Genomic DNA, 22,545 nt, shown 5'->3' with positions numbered 1-22,545 from the left:
AATGAGTCTTCCCCATTCCTCAGTTGTACTCAAAGACCATTTCATCATTTCCCTTGTCCACAGCAGAGAATCAGATGGAAGAAACACCTGGCAGAAACCTGCCCATCTGCCTGGAGGAGGCACCACTTCATCTCCAGTTTTGACCTTCACAGCCCCACGTCTTCCCACTCCAGGTTACAGGTAAAGCATCTGACATGGACACTAACAAAAACTGCCTCCCAAATGTCCTGCTCCTGGCTGAGGTAACTGTGGGCTTTCTGCAGGGGGCTCAGTGCTGCGGCCAAGACAGGTCCCTAAATGAACCTTGAAAGCCAAGCTCAGCATTCCTTTGGCCTCATCTGGAATGAAGTCACAGACTTCCTGCTGCTCCACTACACACCTGAACCTTTGCCTCCCTTCAGGGCTCTTTGATCACCCTTCAGTCTTTGATGAGAAACATCAAATGAGTTGATAATGGCTATTTGTTGCTTTCAGCTTCTAAAAGCTGTGGCTGTTTCCTGCCTTAGCCCTGGCTGTTTCCTTCCCTCTGCCAAGGGAGGAGTTGTCCCAACCCAAGGACAAATCCTGTCGACATCTGCCTTGGAATCCAGCATAAAATTAAACACAAAACTTTCACTGAGCTTCTTCAAATCAAAAGGAAGAACAATTTTAAAATATGACTCAATACTAAAGTTATAAAGTGTGGAAGAGGTTTTACAGCATCTTCTGTGAGCCAGAGAGAAGTTTGATAAGAGGATCCATGTTTACCCCTGAAAGAATTTTCTACCAAAGTCGTTGACATAGAAACCAAGAAAGCAAGAAGGATAAATAAGAGAAACCTGCAACTGCCTATTCCAATAAGCACTTGGCTTTCCTCTGGTGACCAATGAGTAAACTTATGTGCTTTGGAAGAATGTAGAAAAAGCATGCATGCTAGAATCAAACCGGGGTTTGAAGCCTTCTGGAAATGGCGTGTGTTGCCTTGTATTGTCTCCAGGCTGGATGCTGAAGGCACCTCCAGCACTGCTGAGAGTGGTGGGCAGAGCTGAGTTGCACCCTAACAAAGGATTGAAGTGCTTTAATCAGAGCACCCTGACCCCAGCACACAAACTGGTTTGCCAGGGCCATCGGCCTCGGCAGGGACGGCGCTGGCAGAGCCGCCGTGTCAGGAGACAGCTCCTGATTAATAACAGCCCTCGCTGGGTGACAGAGGAAAATGATTGGAGCAACATTTCCTGATCGAGATTAATTATCTCTCCACCCCAGCCCCTGGCAAAAGCGTGTCGTAAAGCAGCAATTACAACTAATTGAATCCTCCGTAAAAATGCATTTAATTGAAGAGAGCAAGATGGATTTCAACGCTATCTCATTTTCAGGTGTGCAATGCTCCAGTGATTGGCTTGGAACAAAAAATTCAGAGGTGAATGAGATGTGACATACTTTCTTTAGGATAAAATGCTTACATTAACGGGTCATAAATTGGGTTGATTTTATGCATTTATTCTAGGAATGCATCAGCCAAAGTTCATTAAAGGCCAAAGAGCAGACAAATAACATAAAAAAGCTATATAGTTCAATGGGTACAGAACAGGAAGGACTTGCTTGAAGCACTAGAAATTAGAAAGGGACATATTTTCACTATATTGTTTTGTACATTTTCACTTGAATATGGGAAATAAACATAAATCAAAGGAAACAGATTTTGGTTATTTGAAATTCCATCTTCCCAGCTTGTTTAGCAAATAAAGATAATTATTTTCAAATCTTCTCAAAACTCAGGTCTAAAGGGAAAACAGCAACACCTGCTTTTTACAGAAATGGCTGAGATAAAACATGAATGGCACATCAAGGTGTTAGCTGGGTACAAACAAGGGGGCCTTGCTTATCAGAATTCACAGAATTCACAGAATGACCATGCTGGAAGAGACCTTCAAGATCATCGAGTCCAACCCATGTCCCAGTACTTGAACTAAATCATGGCACCGAGTGCCACATCCAGTGTTTTTTTAAACACGTCCAGGGACGGTGACTCCACCACCTCCCCGGGCAGGCCATGCCAGTACTTTATCACTCTTTCCGTGAAAAACCTTTTCCTAACGTCCAACCTATATTTCCCTTGGTGCAGCTTGAGGCTGTGTCCTCTGGTTCTGTCAGTTGCTGCCTGGAGAAAGAGCCCAACCCCACCTGAGCACAGCCACCTTTCAGGAAGTTGTAGAGTGATAAGGCCACCCTTGAGTCTCCTTTTCTCCAGGCTGGACACCGCCAGCTCCCTCAGTATCAGGGTCTGTGGAACCCTCCCATATCAGCACATTTATTTCACAGAAACTTTAACACCAAATGTTTGCCTCGCATTCACTATGGAACCAAAATATTTTGGGTGGGGCCTGAGCAACCTGCTCTAGGGAAGGTGTCCCTGCCCATGGCAGAGGATGATTTTTCAGGTCCCTTCCAGCCCAGCCCATGCTGTGATTCTGTTTCATTCCACATCAGCTGTACAGTTACTCTCTCCTCCTCACTCTGCAGCGTTCTGCTGCTGAAACCAAAACTGACTGGCTCTGAGGAGTCCCTCCCATCCCCAAGAAGGTCCCCAGGGTCTCTTTGGAGGGTCAGTGCCTGGACAGCTCCGGGTCACGGCCAGGAAGCCGGATGGTGGCGGGGCTGGGGCACAGAAGGTCGGCTCATAGCTGGGAGCAGGAGGCTGGAGAGAATCCAGACATGGCCAGAAAAACTCTCCCTGAAGTCATTAATGGCATATCTCCTCGTGGATGGACTCGGTGCAGTTCTGCCTCTCCTCATCCATCCACCTGTGACAGCTCAGCACAAGGAGGGATCCCTGATTCCAGTGAGGAACTGGGGCCCCGAGCTCCCTGCCCTGACCCCGGGCTCGTCCTGAACCCCAGAGCCCCTTCCCTCTGCCAGAAGTGTGAGCAAGGGGAGAGAGGGGGATAAACACCCAGGGAGTGGGATAAAACACCCAGGGAATGGGGATAAACACCCAGGGAATGGGATAAGCACTGAGGGAATGGGATAAATAACCAGGGAATGGGATAAAACACCCAGGGAATGGGATAAAACACCCAGGGAGTGGGATAAAACACCCAGGGGATGGGGATAAACACCGAGGGAATGGGATAATTACCCAGGGAATGGGATAAACACTGAGGGAATGGGGACAAAACACCCAGGGATGGGATAAATACCCACAGAAGGGGGATGAACCCCCAGTGCTGTTCAGCCCAGCCCCTCCTGGACAAGACCCTCCGAGCTCCAAGCAGCTGCTGCAGTATGGGGAGTTAAAAGAAAATGGGAAACCCACCTGAACCACGGAATCATTGAGGTTGGAAAAGACCTCTTAAGATCCTAAGTCCAGCTTTCAGCTGAACACCCCCATGACACTAAACCATGTCCCAGAAAATGAGAAGAAAGGTTCAGAATGCCAAACACCTTGGAAATACAGATGTGATACCATTAACTATTCTAAATTACTTCAGTAGATGCAGAATAATAAACCTGGATTTTCTGCTGATTTTCAGCAGATATGTTCATCTAGCAGTAACAAAATCTATAGAATCTATATTGTTTCATACTTTTTAGTTATCAATTTCTTTATTTGAAAACCAACTAGCCTAGGAGAGGTATTGCTGTGTGTCCTGTTCTCATAGCCCTCCCTGGACAACCACCAGTGACAGTGGGATGTGAAACACCCCCTGTGGCTTTTCCTCTGCTGTTAAACACAAACCTTCCCTGGAGAATACATCCTGCACTGCACTCCAGAAAGGTGGGGGCACAATCGAACAGCCTAGTTAAGGTAATAATTATAAAATGTATAGACAATATTTATGATAAGAGTTATAAAACATATAAATGACTGTAGGGCATCCTGGCATATATATCCATACACATCTCCACAGATATCCATACATATCCCATCTCCAGTGGTCGCAGGGTGCAGAAGTACACCGAGCTGGCTTCCCCCTCCTTTGCAGCTCCACGGAGCAAGGCAGGCAGGAGCGATCTACCGGGAAATCATCGGGAAGGCTGCATTGGAGCTCCCTCTAGCCCCCACGCCAGGAAATTGTCAATTATTGCAAAATTTAAAAAAAGAAAAAATTAAAAAAAAAAAAATCTACCAGCACCTGCATGCAATCCTGGCACAACACAAAGGCAGTGTGAAAAATGCGTGTTTTATGATTGTCTCTTCGCAAATATTAAATTGAATAGTATATGTATTATGGAGGGTTAGTTTGTAATACTATACTAATCCTTTTTAAGTAGTATGTTAAATATAGTTCTAGGTTATAACATAATGTTAAAATAGAAACTCTGCAATGTAAGATATTTTTTTACTAGCTCAAGAAAAGGGATAAGGTAATCAAGAAACTCTTTGCACGGAGATAACAGCAACAGGGCCCATAAAGAATTACAGCCTCCTTATCAGAAAAGACAAACATTCTTCCACCTTCTCTCCGTCTTTATGGAACCACCAGGATTAAGGGGAAGAAGTTGACCAAAATCAGAAAAATTCTTAATTTGCAAGGAACTTATGCATCATGTATGAGATATATGAATATGCAACAGGCTATTGCTTTTAAGGGCTATTCCTTTGTTCACAAGGCATGTTTTTGGCAGCTCAGTGCCCAAAAACATCCGGACTTCTGTAATTCTTTGCTTTTTATTGTCTCGTAGTGTCCTAATCCTCACTGTCTAAATTTTTATTACTCTAATTTTATTACTATTTTTAATAACTGTTTTATTACTAATAAACTTTTAAGATTTTAAAAAACAAGTGATTGGTGTTTTTCACAGCAGCGAGTGCTCCCACAGACGCTGGGATGTGTGCTTTTGGGGTTGGATTTTCTGAGAACTCCCCACTCCATTTCAGTATTCGAGGTGAAAAAGGAATTAGTGCTGCACGTCAAAGGGGCCATTTGACAACCAAATATCCCAGAATGCAAATGTTCCCCCTGCAGAACTGTGCCTCGGGGGCTTCCAGAGGGGGCTCAGCCTTTCCAAAGAGGGAAGCCCAAGTCCCCACCTCTCACCAGTGACCTCAAGTGCTGTCCCAGTGCTGCTTCATTCCATCCCTGATCATCCTGTTCCATTCATTGCCATCCTGGGCACTGCTCAAGGAAGGAGCTGCCTCGGCCATAAATTGCTTTAGAATTCAAACTCCTCACGAGTCCTGAGCTGCCTGGAACGGTGGCAATGTCTGTTCCATGACAGAGATTGGCAATCTCTGTTCCATCGCAGCTGCTGGCTTGGCTAAGGGAGCATCTGAAAACCTTGACTGCAGCCATGCTGAGATCCACACCCTGCTGCATTTTTCAGGGGATAATTTCTTCTCCTACATTACACAGTATTTTCCTTCAGCTAGTTAAAATCTGCTTTGGGAAATGAATTATTCTCATTTTATCTGGTTTGGTTTGGGCTTTTTTTTTTTTGCTCCATCTAGTGGTGCACAAAAATCCATGCCATTCCAGCCCAGAGTGTCCACACAGCCCTCTGAGCTGTGTTAGGGGCTTCCCACAGTTGTTAAAGGAGAGAAAATAATACAAGTGCAGAAAATAACAGCAAGGCAGTGGCTGCTCTGCAAAGCTGGAGTCTCATCCACCTATTTCAGGCAAAACCACGTAAGAGCTGAATATGTTTGCACAGGAGAACTTCACACTCCCGAAGAAAACCAAACCAGCCTGATCCTAAACGGTGCAAGTGCCTAAAGGTGCTGAAGGTGAAATTCCCCATCTGAACTCCCTCAAAGCAACAGCTTTTTTTGAAGCCATCTCAGTTCACGGAAGGAGAAAATAAGAAAAAAAATAAGAAAAATGCCATTTCTGCTTTGCCTTCCATCCCAAAATGCACAGTAAAACAGTCTTCACAAAAACAGTGCAATTCACCCAGGAAGGGGGAGTTTTCTGCTGGTACCTTTCCCTGTTTTATAATAGCACGCAGCATTTTAGGTCATCTACTTCTAACTCTGGTTAGCTAAGAGAGCCCCTACCAGCTTCTGCTGCTAAACCCAGGGATGCACAGCATGTTTTATTCAGCCAGCCATGATTTATTCAAAGAGGAAAATGTTTACTCCTCATTTCTGCCTTCCACTGCACCAGGGAAGGTCAGTTCTCTGTGTGCTCCTGAAGGGAAAATGTCACAATTCAGGGGTGCTACAGCTACAAACTCAAACTGTTCCAAATCCCAGCAACCCCTAATGACCCTATTTCCCCTTAATTGGAAAACTACTGGATAGAAACAGCCCATGCCAGCGCCCTGTGACAGCCAATGACACTGGTCAGGCTTTACCTTCATTTTCTCCTGAGCCTCATCATTAACTGCAGCCACTTTCAGGATAATCACACGCTGGTCCTTCAGGCTGGGGGGTTTAATTTGCAGGGTTAAATCAGTCTTGCTTCTTTGTTTTCCTTTGCACAAATAGGTAAAAGGTACTCGTTGAAAGATTGGACAAACCTTCCCCTCTGCAAGGAAATAATTACAGTGCTCCAGAGTTCAGTGCACTGAGGAGAGAGTGGTAATCACTGTTTACATCTGGGAGGGAGATAAGCAAGTCAAAATATCAGACATCCCTACTGTTTCTATCTTTGGGAAGCAACTCTGAGAAACTCTTAATTGTAGAGTAAAAGACCCAAATGGTGAGCAGTGTTCAAACATTTCAGTGTTTTGCCCTGCCCAGTAAACATCAGAGGGATATATTCCAGGGAATATAATTCCAGATATATATTCCAGGGATATAATCAACTGTAGTCATCCACTACACTATTTTTTTGCATACATTATTTTGAAATTTTACAGTGGGAATGAGTGTTCTTCCTCTATATTGTAATGAAAAGTGATTAAGACGTGTGAAACTGAGAACATTCAATACCAAAGAACAGCAGCAGCCACAGAGTGTGAGCAGTGAGCAGAAATGATGCAGAAATACTTGAAAAACCATGAAGGCAGATTATTCTTGTGCCAGCAAATCCCTGCCCAGGCATGGGCACTGCACAGTCACAGCCAAGGCAAGCACAAGGGAACATTTCACAGCAAGGACAGAGACACTGGATCAAACCTCACAGAAGAGCAAATAACCTGTATTCTGGTTTTCTGGAGACTCCTTTGGGGAGAAAAAAGCACATTGTAAAGATGATAGAGAGCCTCAAGCTGCCTTCACAGTTCTTCCCTCCTTGATCCTGGCGATTCTGCTTTTATCCCATCCTCAAAGCCACACACAAGTACAAATAAATACCTGCTTTTCACCCTGCACCAAGCCACCTCTGCCTTTACACAACCCCAGACAGTGGGGAGCAATATTTTACATCATGATAGCAACTACAGATTTAAGAATTTTTCCCCCTCTCCCAGTCCTTCTTTCCCACTACTTTCAGGGTAGTAAATGCCACTGCAGAGAAATTCTGTTCCCTGGCATATCTGCTTGCACTGGTTGAGTCTGGAAGACCCAAGCAGCAGAAATTCTCTGGTTATTTTAAAGCCACAGGATGTGTCTGGAAAGGTGTAACCAGCCAAGAGCCTTGTGAGCAGTGGGGACCTGGACACCCACGGGCACAATCTTATTTCTCCAGCTGCAGCCATGGGGCTGTGCAGCAGCAAGTTCATTCCTTCAGTGACAACTGAACCACAGCTTTGAGAGAAATCTTTTCATTGATGAGGCAACAGAGGCACGTGAGCAGTGACCTGGACCTTTGGTTGATCCAAGCCTTGCACAGAGGCCAAGGAAAGGAGAAGACAGAGCTCAAAGCAGCTTAGGATGGAAGCAGGCATGGAGAGAGACGTCCTGCCACACCAGAAATGTGCTGGCTCCTCAGAACCAGCGCCAAGGAAGGGAAGAAGGGTTCATCTCCAGCAGCAACATCCATAAAACATCCCATGCTGGTGTTTCCCAACCTTGAAACAGACTTAAAACAGCCCAACAGAGATTCTCACAACAGCTGCCCTCCCACCGCACATCTGGGAGAGAAAAAATCCCCTTGGGCTGTGCCCACCACACCACACAGCCACATCCAGACAGCAACAAAACTCACACTACACCTCAGGGCTTATGGTACCGTTTATTTTAGCTCAAAATAAACTGTGCACTGGAGGAATCTGTTCACAGCTGGCGTGTGTCCTCAGCACTGGGCAGGAGGAGAGAGCTGTGGGGAGGCCTGGAGAGGAGGCATTGCTCAAACTGGCAGCACGGGGGTCCCACGGCATCCGTGCAGTGCCAGTCCATGCACACAGAAAGGGAGGAGAGGAGATGGGCTGGGCAGAGGAGAGGAGCGCTGGCTGCACCAGCGAGCCCAGCTGCGCTGTCATCTTGAGGATGGGCTACTAGACCCCGAAGGTGGACAGCAGAACTGGTGCAGGACATTATCTTCCCTGCCAAGGAGGGGGGCAAGAAAGAAAAGAGACAGAGGAAGAGAATCACAGGGAGCAGCATTAGGAAAATTCAGCTTGAAATCTGTTTGCTTTTGTTTTCAAATCCACAAATACTGTGAGTTGTTTGTAAGCACCACCCAGTTAACCCATTTCCATCTCAGAGAAATGACTCTCCACAAAGGGAAGAACAGCCCAACGAGCCAAGGCCAATGCTGAGGACTTAAACTCTGAGAAGAACACTGCTTTGTAAGGGCCACTACTGTTATTCCCATCAGAAAAAAAAATTACATTAGGTTGTCATTTACATACCCAGCCTAATGTGGCCACGGTCCCTTTATTTTTAACATGCTCAGAACTTCCCACAGGTATTTTCACTGCCCACATTCTGCTGGAAAGGCAGAACAGATGCATCCCCCTTCTGAGGGAGGCTCACACACAGAAATCCTGGCGATGACCAGGTCTGCTCTCCACCCCCCTCCCTCCCAAGGGGCAAGGAAGAGCTCTGTCTCCAGGACGACTTGCCAGCATCATGAATGGTGCCACGAGGCAGGAGCAGTTTGGAATACCCACATCTGTAATGCTAGAAGTGCTTTATGGCAGGGAAGGAGATGCTGGCCTGGCAGGAGGCTCCAGCCACTTCTGAACCAGTGACACAACCACGAGGGGCCATTTCCTTTAAAGTAAAGAACAGGCTAAAGGAGGAGGATGGAAAGGAACACAATGAAGGAAGAAAAACAAGAAAATCCCAAACCAAATTTCAGGCTGTTCTGCCAGTTCTCCTGACTGTGCTCAGGAGCACAATCCACCATTTGCACTCCCTGCATCACGTAGGCATCAAGTGGAAAATTACCAGTATTACTCTAATTATGCCAGCTTTCCTTTGCCATAGGGTGTGAGCACAGACGCCTTATGTAATCAGCTGAACCTCACACTGACTTGGGGCAGGATTTGGTCACAGTTTGGATCTGGTTTGCTCTGTCCATCTGCATCCTGCCTCTCTGGGCAGCGTGCTGCTGGTCTGGGCCATGCTGCTCTTGCTCCTTTGCTCAGTTTGAAAATTAAAATACCACCAAGCTTTTATATCTCTGCATATTCTAGAGAGTGCTTAAACATGCTGAGGTGTACAGCTAAGCAATTGCAGTTAGAAATTAGATCCCTATTCAACATTTTTTTTTTGGTGGAAAATGTCAAAGAATATTATATAAGAAATGCCATATCAATACTAAAAAGAATTCTGAAGTGCAGCTCCTTCAGATATGTCCTTACCTGGGACTAAGCACTGACTGGAAGCTACCACAGGGCCAGGGATTCTGCTGCACGGTGTGGAATGTCTCTGGAGGTGTTTGTGGGGAGGACACAAGAAGTATTTACTTTGTGTCTCAGGGAAGAGAACAGTGCCCAGCAGTGGGAAAAAATAAACTGAGAGTTGCAAAGGACATTTATCTATAAAGAGATATTTTTTTGTTTTAGGGGTATAGGCTGTTTCCCAGTTTTCCCTGGCTGTGCTAGTGTGCAAAAATTCCCGCTGTGCTCTTGAGAAGAGTTAAGGAAAACCAAACCACTCCAATACATGATGGAAGCATCTGAAAGCTCAGCATCATTGCAGGGGAGCCTCTGTGTTAACCAGTTATGGTGGCAAAGCAGCTCCAAAGCCTCCCAGGGGCTCAGACAGAAAGAAATAGCACAATAAATCCTTCTATCATTGTCCACACAGTGGTTTGTTGCATGTAAGCCAACATTACCTGGTGAAACAAAGATTCCACATTAAAAGTACAGTATTTTCAGAATGATGGTTTTACCTCCCAGAGGTGCTGATTAAACATTAAGCAGGCAGAGACTGCAAGAAAATGATGGGATTTCTTTGGTACTATAACATCCTTTGCATTATCATTTTGTTTTCACAGGTCCCACTGGGGAAAAAAAAAAAGAAAAGAAAAATCTCTAGCTTCACGATTTAAAAAATGGTCTTTGGACATGATAAGGGCATCTAATTTGAGATTAGAAGGATGGAAGGTAGAGTGGATGGAGACAGGAATGAGTGACAGCCAACATTTCATGCAAATCAGAACGAGGAAGTCACAGTTATGAAAAAACACATCAGATGGAAAGATGCTCAGACATTAGTGGTAAGCAAATCTGTCCACAGCTGCAGTTTGCATCCATCAGCCTATTCCATAGCCACACAGGGAAGGCAGACGGGAACAGGGCTGGGTATCCCCAGCATGGGCACTTCTGTACATGGGATTTTGCTCTGTGTGAGGTTCCTGCACAGATGGGCTGAGGGTCTGACTGAAGTTTGTCTAAAGATGTGTCACAGAACCCCAGACTGATTTGGGGGGGAAGGGACCTCAAAGCCCATCCAGTGCCACCCCTGCCAGGGCAGGGACACCTTCCACTGTCCCAGGCTACTCCAAGCCCCAGGGTCCAACCTGGCCTTGGGCACTGCCAGGGATCCAGGGGCAGCCCCAGCTGCTCTGGGCACCTGTGCCAGGGCCTGCCCACCCTCACAGGAAGGAATTTCCTGCCCATATCTATTCTAAACCTACTCTCTGTCAGTTTAAAGCCATAGAAAGCACGATTAGAAAATGCTGGGAACAAACTTCCTCAGACAGGACACAGAGCTGATTAAATTCCCTTTCCCCAGATGCCATTTTAGCTCTGGGCTTTGCTCAATTCCAGCTGTGAGGCCTCTGAGATGGTGATGCAGCTGGATCAAGCCAGAGGCTCAGCAGCTGAAGTACAGGACTGCCTGGATTCCTGTTTTGGAAGCCTCTCCGGGTGTCCCACACTTCCTTTACTTTGCTCTTCACACCAGATATAAAATCTGCATTCCAGTGATCTCTAACAAACCCAGAGCAGCTCCTGGAACCTGCAGCTTCCAACCAGAGGCCGTTGTTTTCAAGGCTCTGCTCGGGAGGCAGGAAAGGGAAGGGAGTCAGAGAAGCCAAGCTGCAGACATTGCTGGTCTATTTTTTAATTCCCAAACAGAAATAACCCAAAAAGAGCAAGCAGAGGAGGCATATGGGCTACCTGGAACCCAGACAAGTATCTAGCTGGAAGGACACGGCATGCTCAGGCTGCCCAAGATTTCCCTTGTAATAGGAGAATGCAAGATAACTTGTAATATTTCTGTCTCTTTTGAGCATTGTAAAATGAGTGAGGGATTACTGCAATAGCTGCAGTTATTAAAAATGCATTATTTCCCTATTAACGATTCAAAACAGATGCCAAAGATCGTCTCGACTAGAAATAAAACTGCTGGAGTGAATAAAACATCCAGCAATTAACTAACAGCAAATCAGAGATGCTCCAGATTTCACTGTAGTGCATTCATTAATTGCTTCTTTCAGAGCAAATTTAATTTTTAATTCTGGGCTACAAAATTAATCCCTCTGTGTATTTTCTAAATAAAGCCTCAAAACTGAAGCCAGACCAAAGCATCCACGTCTGTTAGTTTTGTTTCTAATGATTTCTATTTATAAATTGATAAATGGGAAGATGAAAAGCTAAATTTATTACCATCATGTGTGTGTAGTAATGCAAAGTCCAATCCTGTTAGAGCTCTAGCAGCTCATTTTCATTCACAGCAATGGGATCCCCATGTACAGGTCCTGCACAAAAACAGGTGCATCATTTGCACTTGACTCAAGAGATTACAGTTGTGGGGATGGCAGTTTGGATATAACAACCTCAGAAATTGAAATTATGGGCAAACCAAAACAATTCCTGCCATGAGGCTAACAGCCTGGCTCCAGCACAGCAGCACATCTGTCAGCAGGGACAGCACCAACATCGCTGGCTAACTTGAAATTAAATTCTATGGACTGAAATATTCTGGTTTGCAGCCCTTTTTATCCTTCCCAAGAGCAGAGTGCTGTGGGGTGAAGGGTAATTTGTATTAGGAGGTGTGGACAGTGCAGACCCTGCTCAGAGCAGGTACAGCCAGTGGTGTCCCACTGACCTGAGCATGGCTGAGGACAGAGACCCCACGTCCTCTGCTGGCCTCTGATCTAACGTTTGACCAAGCTCATGGTGAAATTCCCTCTCTCCCTACCTTGCATCTAATTGGAATTTTCCTTACTGCAACTTGGTTTGGTTTCCTCTTGTCCCTGGGAGAGACTTGGCTGCAGCTTTTCCATATTCTCCCTGTTCACAGAACCCCAGACTGGTCTGGGTTGGAAGGACCTCAAAGCCACGGGCAGGGACACCTTCCACTGTCCCTCCAAGCCCTGTCCAGCCTGGCCTTGGACACTTCCAGGGATCCAGGGGCAGCCACAGCTGCTCTGGGCACCCTGTGCCAGGGTTTGACAGCTCTGAGTGAAGAATCTTCCCTGATGTCACCCTGAGCCTCCCCTGGCCCAGCCTGGGGCCGTTCCCTCTCCTCCTGCCCCTGTTCCCTGGAGCAGAGCCCCATTTCCCCTGGATGTCCCCTCCTGTCAGGGAGTTGTGCAGAGCCACAAGGTCTCCCCTGAGCCCGAATTTCCTTGAGAGCAAACAAGGCCAGGGATGAGCTCCTTCCCACCCCCCGGTCCTGAACTGAAGGTCCCACAGCACAGGCTTGGGCACTCTGAAGCTGCACAGGCTTTACACGCCCAGAGCAGGGAACTCCTGTCCTCACTGCACAAAAAATTCTGAAGAAATTCAGATTTTTCAAGCACGAAGTTAAGCTGCTCTAAGCTTTAATTCCAGAAGAAATATCACTGATAAAAATGACACCCTACGAGGAGCAAGACACTGAGACGTTCAAGGAACAGCTGGTTTTCCCATCAACATCCCAACAGGAAGATCCTTAAAATTAAAGCACTATCATTAAGGACATAGAAAAACTAAAAGCCTCACTAGGAAAGCAAGCAGGGAATCTAAGAGTTTTCAGGCCCTGCTCCTCACCAAAGGAATTTGAGCTGTCTTACAACTCAACTATGGACTCACTACCACCAAATAAACGAAGTGCTCTGATGGGAGGAAAGAACCAAACACAAACAGATGCTGCAACACAAACCAACAGGGTGAATCCAAGCATGCATGGTTAGAGGTAACTAGGGGATGAAATATTCAAACCAGAAATATGTTTATGCATTTACAGATTTAGGATTCATTGTTTGCTTTTGTCTTTCCTTATTACCCGTGATTTTTCAGCACCAGGCTTCCAATATTTTGATATTAATATTATTCATGAGCTGGCAATTATCACTAAGTCGATTGCTAATAGCAGAAGTAAAAATTCAAGACAATATTTTCCATGGCATGCACAGTTTTTTAACAGTTTTCACATTTCCAATGACTTAGATTAGCTGCCCTCTGATGCTTCTCTAAGATGTTACAATAAACACTGGCACTGACAATAAATAGTACTATGGGATGTAATTGCTGCTCTCCACATTGGATCAAAGAGAACACATAGACAGTAAAGGCATCTATGTTAAAAGAAGCATTATGAGCTGGAAAACATGTATTTTTGATGTATTCAGGGCAGACTCTGCTTGGCATTGAGGGCCTGGATGTGTTTCAAACCCCCTTATTTCACTCAAATCCAAGGCAGTGCTGAGCCCTGGGCAGGTCCATGCCTTTAACCTTCAGAGGGTTAAACACATGGATGAATTCCTCAGCTACTGGCACGGAAGAGGCAGGGGTGAAAAAAAGTGTTGCTCAGAACAACCTCAATAGCCTCCATAAATTATATAAATATTTCAGTATTTGTCATGTGAGAGCTAAGCCTGCACCTCCCTTCTCCCTACCTCTGCAAGCCCAGGGGGATGTGCCTCTTAAAGCACATGACACTCCTTTTACTGAGTTATCCCAGAGTGCCTGGGAGAAGGACTCACTGCAGTGATGGTTCTATTCACAGCTACCCTACAACACGTCAAAAATATCGGATGTGTATTCCAATATTCTTTTTTTTGTTTTTCCTTTTAAAACTTAAGCAACTATTGCTTGTCTCGTGTCAAATGGCAGCATCAGCTGTGTCTCCAAACAGCAGCAGTGGGTGGAGCATGTCTACTCTTACCTGTACTCTGAGTGTGTGGCAGGGACAGCTAGCTGGGAATGGTACAATGGAGCTGGACAGCAAAACTGGTGCAGAGTATTTAAAGACCTACGACACAAGGAAAAACACAAAGTCAAACCACCAGCTGTTGAGAAAGGGGCTCTTGAGGGGAAGGCAGGTGCTGACAGGAATATTGGAAACTCACGAGAACGGTGACTGAAATTTGAGGCACAGCTGTCAATTCTGGATCCCGGGGGGACACAGGGGAACAGTCCCAGGTTTGAAATGCACACACCAAAATGACGGTGAGGAGCTGTTGCAATGAAGAGTCAATCAAAGGTTTGTTGCAGGATTAAGATCAAAGGCCAGTTTAAGGCTTGGGTTTGCCTTGCCACGCGGAAGGAAGGCAAAAGCTCAAATACTGAGGGTTAAAATCCCTATGGAAATGAAGCTTCAGGCTTGCATCTTACTCTGCACCAGTCAGGCTGTTCTCTGTTCATGGAATTAATGCACAGTGCTCTGAATGAGGAGGGATGCAATGGACATGGATACAAAGCTTTCTTTAAGCCCAGCAATGACAAACATATTGCAAAATAAACCACCTGAAAATGTGAAAGAACCCACGTTTCACCCGTGTTTTAAGCAATACTCAGACCTGTGCAATAGCAGTTTAATTGTTCCAATTTGTTCATGTGTTCAAAGCACAAAAAGAAATCAAAAAAATCCTTTACAGCACAAAGAGCTTCTGCGCCTCAGATCATTAGATTGGTACTGTTTCACTAAAACAAAACCAGACAAGAGGCCACCTTTGAAGGAAAGCTTGGAAAATCTTTAAGCACCACACAGCACTCCTCCCTGCATTCCTGGTGTTTGTGCCAGGAAACATTAAACAAGGCTCAGCACAGCAAGTCCTCCATGATAAATCCACCTAATCAAATTTCTCAGGACACAGAATTCTTCCAGGAAATCATAAAAAAATAATCAATATCTCCTAGCTCTTTGAGTGGAAGAGGAAGCCATTAAATTGAAAATCCTCATTTAATTTGTGAGGATCCAACCTGACAGTTAACAGAGGGAGCGTGTGTGCGTGTTTGTATACACAAATGCACTTTATACCCCCCCATCTTTCTCTTGGTGTTTTGACAGAAGTCTCAGAAGATTGATTTTGATTCTTCTGCATCCCTGAGGCTTAAAGTGAATCCTGTGAGGTCACTTTCTTACGAGATCAAACAGAGTGGTTAAGCAAAAAGAAGCCAGGCTTTGTTCAGGAAGGAATAAGTTACTAATCCTTAGGAAAAAAGACAAGGTCAGCCTGTTCTGATTCCTGCTGCCAACACTGTGTCAGCAACTGCATGGCCAGGATCAGTTGGATTTTCTGTTTAAAGGTGGTAACTCCTGTAAAGTACTTGAGCTTTTGGAGATGCAGCTCAATCCAGACACAAGGCACCTCCCCAGCGTGGGACGTACACTGCTAACACCTCACAGGGCACTGGTACCCATGGGGGCAGCTTCAAACCACTTGGGAAGACAAAAAATTCAAAACAAAGATAGAGAACAACACTGAAAAAATGGATGGGCAGCCAGGACATGCCAAAGCTGGATTTTCTGTCAGGAAAACCACACAGTGTTCCACACGAGCTGCTCCACTCAGTCCTGGGGCAGCAGGCTGTGAGTGCGGGGCACGAGTCTCACACTGGGCACCGGAACTGCTCACACGGAGGAACCTGCTCCTGCCTTGGGATACCTGTTTTTTCCAGCAGAAGCAAAAGAAGGAAATGGAGGAATTCAGTAGGAGAGTGCTCCAGATTCCATTCCCAACAGTGTCCTTTTTCCACACAGATTTCTCTTTCTTCAGAGAATTAACCAGTGAAATATGAAAGAATATGAAGGAATCTCTCTGGATTCAGCTCTGCTCAACAAAGCTTTTTGAACAGATCTTGCTGCTGGCTCTTTCAAAACCATTCTGCCCTCAAGGCTCCCTGAATCTGTCCTGCTCTGACCTTCCCGGGCTCCAAAAGAACCTGAGCAGTAAAGAAGGTGTTGGAATCTGAAATGTAAGGTACTCGTAGAATTTTGGGTTTGTGAACTAAAGTTTAGAATTAAATATAGGATTTGATTGGAGACCTTGGAAAAGGTTTCTAAACTTAGGTGTTATAAGTGAGAATGTGGATTTATAGTTTAAAGTAGAGATACGTCAAGTAAAGGAAAGTTTAGAGTTTTAGAGTTTAAGATATAGAAAAAATAAAGTAGTTACAGAGGTAAATAAGGAGCTTAGAATGCAGTACTGTAGGTTTGTGTGTTATAACATGATTGGTTGAGAAAGTTTATATTGTAGTATGGGTCTGTAAGATGAAATATTTAAGGACTGGGTTAAAAACATAAATATCATTGTTAGTAGTGTTTTATTAGTCAATAATTCCTTAAAAGGTCTTGTAACTAAGGGTCTTGTGATCTTCTGAACTGTGCTGTAACTATGTGAGCTGAGCTCACCCTTCCTGCCTATGTAGAAGATAAAAAAATAAACCACATCATCAAAAACAACTCACAGATCCCATCTCGAATTCCTTCCAGAATTCCCCACAAGTGAATTTTCACAGAAGGAAACTCTCCCAATGCTCTTGTTATGGTTTGTACACACCTGTGGCACAGCACTGGGGTCAGGAGCTCCCGTGCCCCGAGTTCCAAGGTGCAGCGGGGATGCAGCAGTCCCGTCCTGGTGAGAGCAGCTGGGACCTGCCCAAGGTGTGGAGGAGGTCCCTGCACTGCCACAGGCTGCAGGAGGTGACACCGGTGACAGGGCTCAGCTGCAGGCTGGCACCGAGGGGCCGCCAGGTCGCTGCTGTCCAACACAGCAGGCTGGACCCTGAGACAGGATCCTTGTCCCACCACAGACAGAGGAAACACGAGCTCTGGGCTGTGCTCTGAAATTCAGAATAGCTTAACTCTGTTTGGGTTCCTCCAGATCTCAGTGACTCATGTCAGCCTGACAATGATGAGGCTCAGGCTTTACAGCTCCTGACTAATACTAGCTCTACCCAAAGCAATGGGGTAAATCTGCCGATGCAATTTAAGATTCGTCAGTGGCATTTTGTGCCTTCAATCTCCTGCCAAAACAACACTTGCAATCATTTACCCCTCTGCAATATACCAGAGAATGTCTATGGCTCCAATCCTCTTTTTGTTTTGTTTTGTTTTTTGTTTGGTTGGAGTTTTAATTATTTTTTAAACTTCATAGCTATATGTTGCAATCAGCCTTCAACACAAGTTTGCATTCAAGCTAGAATTCATCTACTAATTTTTAACACCTAAAGACATCAGAAGAAATCCATTTCAATCATTTGGAGGAGAATTAATCACTTCTCCTGTTCACAGTCTCACAGATACTCAGCCCTGTGAAGATTAGTTTCCACATCTGTAGCTGCTGTTCTTCAAAGGATGATCTAGGATTACAAAGAGAGCGCTGGTACTTCAGCACCAACACAAGACAAATGACTGGGCTGACAAATGCTGCTGCTGGTAATTTCTGTTTCTGGCCCATTCCTGCAACATCCCAGTGCACATGGAAGTTTGGCCATTTCCCACTTCCAGGCCAAGTTCCTTCCAGCTCTCCCCTTGTGAGAGCAACCCCTTGTGAATCCCTGCACGAGCAGATGAGTCACTCAGTAAAACCAGAGCCAAATCTGACCCAAACCCTTGACATGACATTCCCCCCCAGAACAGGAGAAACCCAGCTCCTAACGGAGCACACAGACCCCAGGCAGCTGTGGCTGTGCCTCTCACCCCTCTGTAAATTCCATTATGTTTGCCATTAGAATCCACTCATTTTAGCAGCACTCTCCTGTCCATCAGCAAACAGAAATGACAATTCTTTTTAATCTGCCGGTTTTAGAGCCTTGCTCAGATGTACAAATAAAAAGAAATCAATTACTGGTCATCACATAAAGCCACAACTATTTTTATTATTTTCTTTCATTTTCTCTTGCAATCCCCAACAAGCCTCCCAAACTCAGCAGACAATTTTCTCAATATTGGTTTTTAAACAAGCTGGGAGAACAGAACACGAGGCCATTAACCTGGAATTGCTTTTGCTCTTAACAGGTTATCCTGTGCTCTCACAATGTGCTCGGAGCCAGCAGATGCTCCTGGCAGGATTGGGAGGCAGCTTGTCCCCTCTCCTGCACAGGACACCGTGGTGGCACAGGACATCCACCCACCCTTGCTTATTCTGCTGCTGCTGAATTTTCAGCAGAATTATTAAACCATCACTGTGTGAGAGCTTCTTCCTATGAGAGCTTCCAAACAGAAACGCTGAGACTGAGGGGAATGGGAGCAGGAGCACAGCGGGAAGGAGCCTTTCTGGAGTTAATGATGTGGCTGGTGAGAGGAGCTGCTCAGTACCTTCCCTGCCGTTTGCTGCTGCCCTCTCCCAGAGCCACGACTTCATTCACCATTCCTCCTCTGGTCTGGAACAACAATCTGTTCCCCTCCATCTGCCAGGATCCTTCCCTTTCTTCTGGCACATTTTTCATAAAGTGCACGTTGCAATGAGTATGTGGAAAAAATAATCCCAGCACAGGCTGCTGTCCTGAATACCTGTGTGCACCCATCCTTCCCAAATCAGCTTGGGAACAGCAGGAGGGGCAGACAAATCCATCCCCTGTTTCAGCCCATTCACTCCATGTCAGCTGAGGTAGCCAAGAATGGTTTGCTTGATTGGATCTATTAAAAGGAATATTTGCATCTCCCAGTGTTTTATCCTGTTGAAGAGTAACATTATTTTACAAGTTGAAATTTTCTTTCTCATGTTAATCCAGAGTTATGGCAACAGCTGAGATTAGAAAATACTGTAGTTAGAAACTAATAAAGTCTGTCCTGTTCTTGTTTAATAAATCCAACCATTACTTTCATGAGGAACAACATTTGAAATATAATCAAAGGATACCCAAAGAGGTGATGAACAGTAAAAGTCATAATAATACAGACTCACATCAACTCCAGCTAAATGCTTGCTAATTAACATGTTTATTAAGCTGCTAGAAGGGCTTCCAGAATGAAAACCCTGACCCAGGCCACAGGACACTTTTTGGAAAGCAGCAAAAGCAGCGGGAAGCTTTTCATGGCAGCTCCCATTGTCCCAGCCCAAGTTTGACTGCAGCTGTCTGTGGCTGTGGCCACCTCAAGGTGATTAAGCACACAACACATTCCCATTTCCAAGGACAAATTCCTACTGTACTTTACCCAAAATACACAGGGCAGTATGATTTTGGCTTTTGAAGCAGCACTGTAAAACCTTCTCTTTTTTCCTATTCATTTCACCCCACTGTATGCCAAGCACATCACAGAGAGGCTGTGGTGGCACACAGACAATATTATGGTTTTTTCACACTGTTGTTATTATTAAGTAATTTCCTGGCACACACTCTTTTGGATGGCGACCCCACAACATTAAATGCTGCCATTGCTTTTATGGTTCCATCCATAAAAACCTTCCAGTTTACAGCAGAGACCACCACACACTGCAGGAGAACCACAACTCCTCCCTTCATTCCCTGGGCACGATGGGAACATGCCCAGGGATTGCTCTTTGAGCAAATCTTTGATTTGCTCTCAAAGAGCCCAAGATGGCTCTTTGGGCACAGCTTCTTGGACACCAAACCCCAGGGAGGCAACAGGAGAGCTCCTGGCAGGTAAACACCAGTGTAATGACTCTGCACAGAGTGTGAGTCAAAAACCTCACCCACCCATCACAACCAGCACAGCCATATGCTGCAAAGCTGCTCTGCTGGCATCTCCCTCCTCCCATTCCTGCCTCCCCTTCCATGCAACAGTCAGAACCTGGTTAAAAGCATGCTAGAACTACATTTCCTCTTCACAGGAACGGAAGATGCTTTCACCAGCTACAAGGATGCTCAATAAAAGCTGCAGCTCCAAATGAGCAGCACACACAGTCCAGAGTACAGACCACTGAATTTTGTTCCAGAATTCATCAAATCTGGTTGTCATCAAATTGATTCAATGGCAGCATTTGTACACGGCGCAGCAGAAATGCAGACTGGGAGTTCTTGTTTGGAATAATGCTTCCCTTTGTGTATTCCCAGCTCAAGTGCCCACAGCTGGATTTTTCAATGGAATCATCAGGCACACTCTCACTGACCTCTCCTCCATCAAAGGGCCTGTAAATAATTATCATCTCCTGGGAGAATGGAACCACGACAGGCCCAGCATACTAAACAAGGAACAGCCATTATTTTGTCCCATCCTAGAACACAACACTTATTAGCATTACAGAGAATTATAAATAATTATTATAAACTTTCTTTGGTTTCATGAAAATGCAGTACCAGCCTACACAAACAGGCAGGAGGGATCCTTCTGCATCCCTGCACAGTTTGCTCCAATCCTGGGTTAGCTGGAACTAGGGTGAATTTAATTAAGACTATTAATATGTAGATGCTTGTAATTAGAAAAAATCCTTTTAAGTCTTAACTAGAACCCCATCTATGGTGCAGGGTGATGTAGAATAATTCACAGGACTCATAAGATGTACTTGTGTCAGTTGTGCTTACTGGGAGCTGTCAATATCTGTAGAAAAAACCCCACACAGTCCAAACCCAGAAATTAAGAGCAAAGACACATGAGAGAAGGAAAAGATCTTTTAGATTAAATCAGAGAGTGGATATATTCACCACATCTTTTCTGTATATCCCACATCATTAAATCAGGTCCCAGAAATTCTCAAGAAACTACAACTCCCAATACAGAGCACAGCCACATTTATAATCTCACAGAGCAATAACCACAGCAAACTCAAAGCTGAGCAGTGCCAGTTATACATATTGGATTTGCAGCTGATGAAAGAGGCAAAATAGCAAAGTACAAAGAATGAAATTACCCAGATACAGCAGGAGAGATTTACAGCAAGGCAAATCCTGTTACTTAAAACAATGCTCCAGTGACATATGTTCTATTCAGTGCAGCAGCTGAAAAAACTGCTTTCACTAATCCAAGCAGTGTGACACTGTTGTTCAGCTTTTCTTAGAACAGCAACAACCAGGCTTTCTACACTTTAAAATGCAAAGATATTTTTATCTTTAAAAAGATACTTTAAATGGTGAAGATCTTTGGCATATATATATATTACAAGAACACTGACAGAGTTGTTATATGTAAGGTTTCATCTGAAAACGTACTCAAGCACTGAAGAACTGGTGTATAACAGTTTAACATACATTTTCAGTATTGAGAACCCATTAGTTTTAAAGAACATGAAGATTTTCTATTTACATGTGTTCTTAAGGGTAAGTTCTTAAAAAAAATTCCCAGCTTACATTTTTCCTCTTTCCAACAATCAGCATCAGCTCTCTTACATGGGAGTTAAACCACAGAATTATAGTGGGAGGCAGAATCCACATCTTGTTTTCTACAGCAAGGTGCTAAGGTGGGTAGAAGATACCAAAGGTGTAAGCAGCAAAACAGCAAAATCCTGCACAAGATGGGTCTGTAAATAAGACTGCAACCTCACTGTGAAAGACAGCAACATACAGGGATTAAATATCCCTTACCCCCACATGGTAAGCACTCTGTGAAACCCATTCCCTGCTGAGATTCCCTACAGAATCCCCAAATCCCAGGACCCAAATTAAAATGGAGTCCAACACAACCAGAACTATTCTCCCATGGATAAACAAACAGCAAGATGCTTCAAGCTGATCCATGCATACCTGGAAGGCTGCAGCCTGTTCTCCAAGTTTACTTATTTCAACTTCCTACAAAAGGCTCCACATTTATTTTGATTTAAAAACATTTCAGCTTAACCATTCACCCCTTCAGCACAACACAAAAAGCTAAAGAAAACTTTAAGACAGATACTAATATTCTTCTGTTATTCTATTTGAGGAGTCTGGTTTTGAATGGTTTTATTTACTCTGCCTGTTTGTGGATGGTGCTGCTGAACGTGGAGCAGATTTATTCAAATCAGGGCACTCAGAGGCACTGCTAAAATAACTGGAAATGGCTGGGGATTACAATTGCATGTGTTTCATGCAGGATCCTCTGGAACCCCCAAATTTAACCCTAAAGGGAGCAGATGGTTAACCAGGGTTCAGAACTGCAAACAGAGGTACAGCCACTCCAAGCCCCTGGACTGGGAGTGAGGACAAATCCAAGGGCCCATCCCTGCCTGCCTGTGCCCATTTTGAAGCAAACCCTGTGTG

The 22,545-nt window shown here is 44.9% G+C and overlaps 1 protein-coding gene across 12 annotated transcripts in view; it reads right to left on the bottom strand.

Annotated features, from left to right (window-relative positions):
* The window catches only part of IQSEC1 (IQ motif and Sec7 domain ArfGEF 1), a 280,971-nt gene that overhangs the window by 146,269 nt on the left and 112,157 nt on the right, over positions 1–22,545 (bottom strand). For 10 of the 12 annotated variants that reach the window (XR_011002916.1, XM_068201458.1, XM_068201470.1 and 7 more), the window contains one exon: positions 14,354–14,440. The exons of the other annotated variants lie outside the window; for them this stretch is intronic. Coding sequence is in view for 9 of the 10 variants with exons in the window: in XM_068201458.1 (XP_068057559.1) it covers positions 14,354–14,440 (87 nt within the window). In the remaining variant the exon portion in view is untranslated. The remainder of the gene's footprint in view (positions 1–14,353; positions 14,441–22,545) is intronic. 12 annotated transcript variants of the gene reach the window in all.

Source organism: Anomalospiza imberbis, chromosome 11, assembly GCF_031753505.1.
Source record: "Anomalospiza imberbis isolate Cuckoo-Finch-1a 21T00152 chromosome 11, ASM3175350v1, whole genome shotgun sequence".
Lineage (NCBI taxonomy): Eukaryota > Metazoa > Chordata > Aves > Passeriformes > Viduidae > Anomalospiza > Anomalospiza imberbis.
This window is presented reverse-complemented; position numbering and strand designations above follow the sequence as displayed.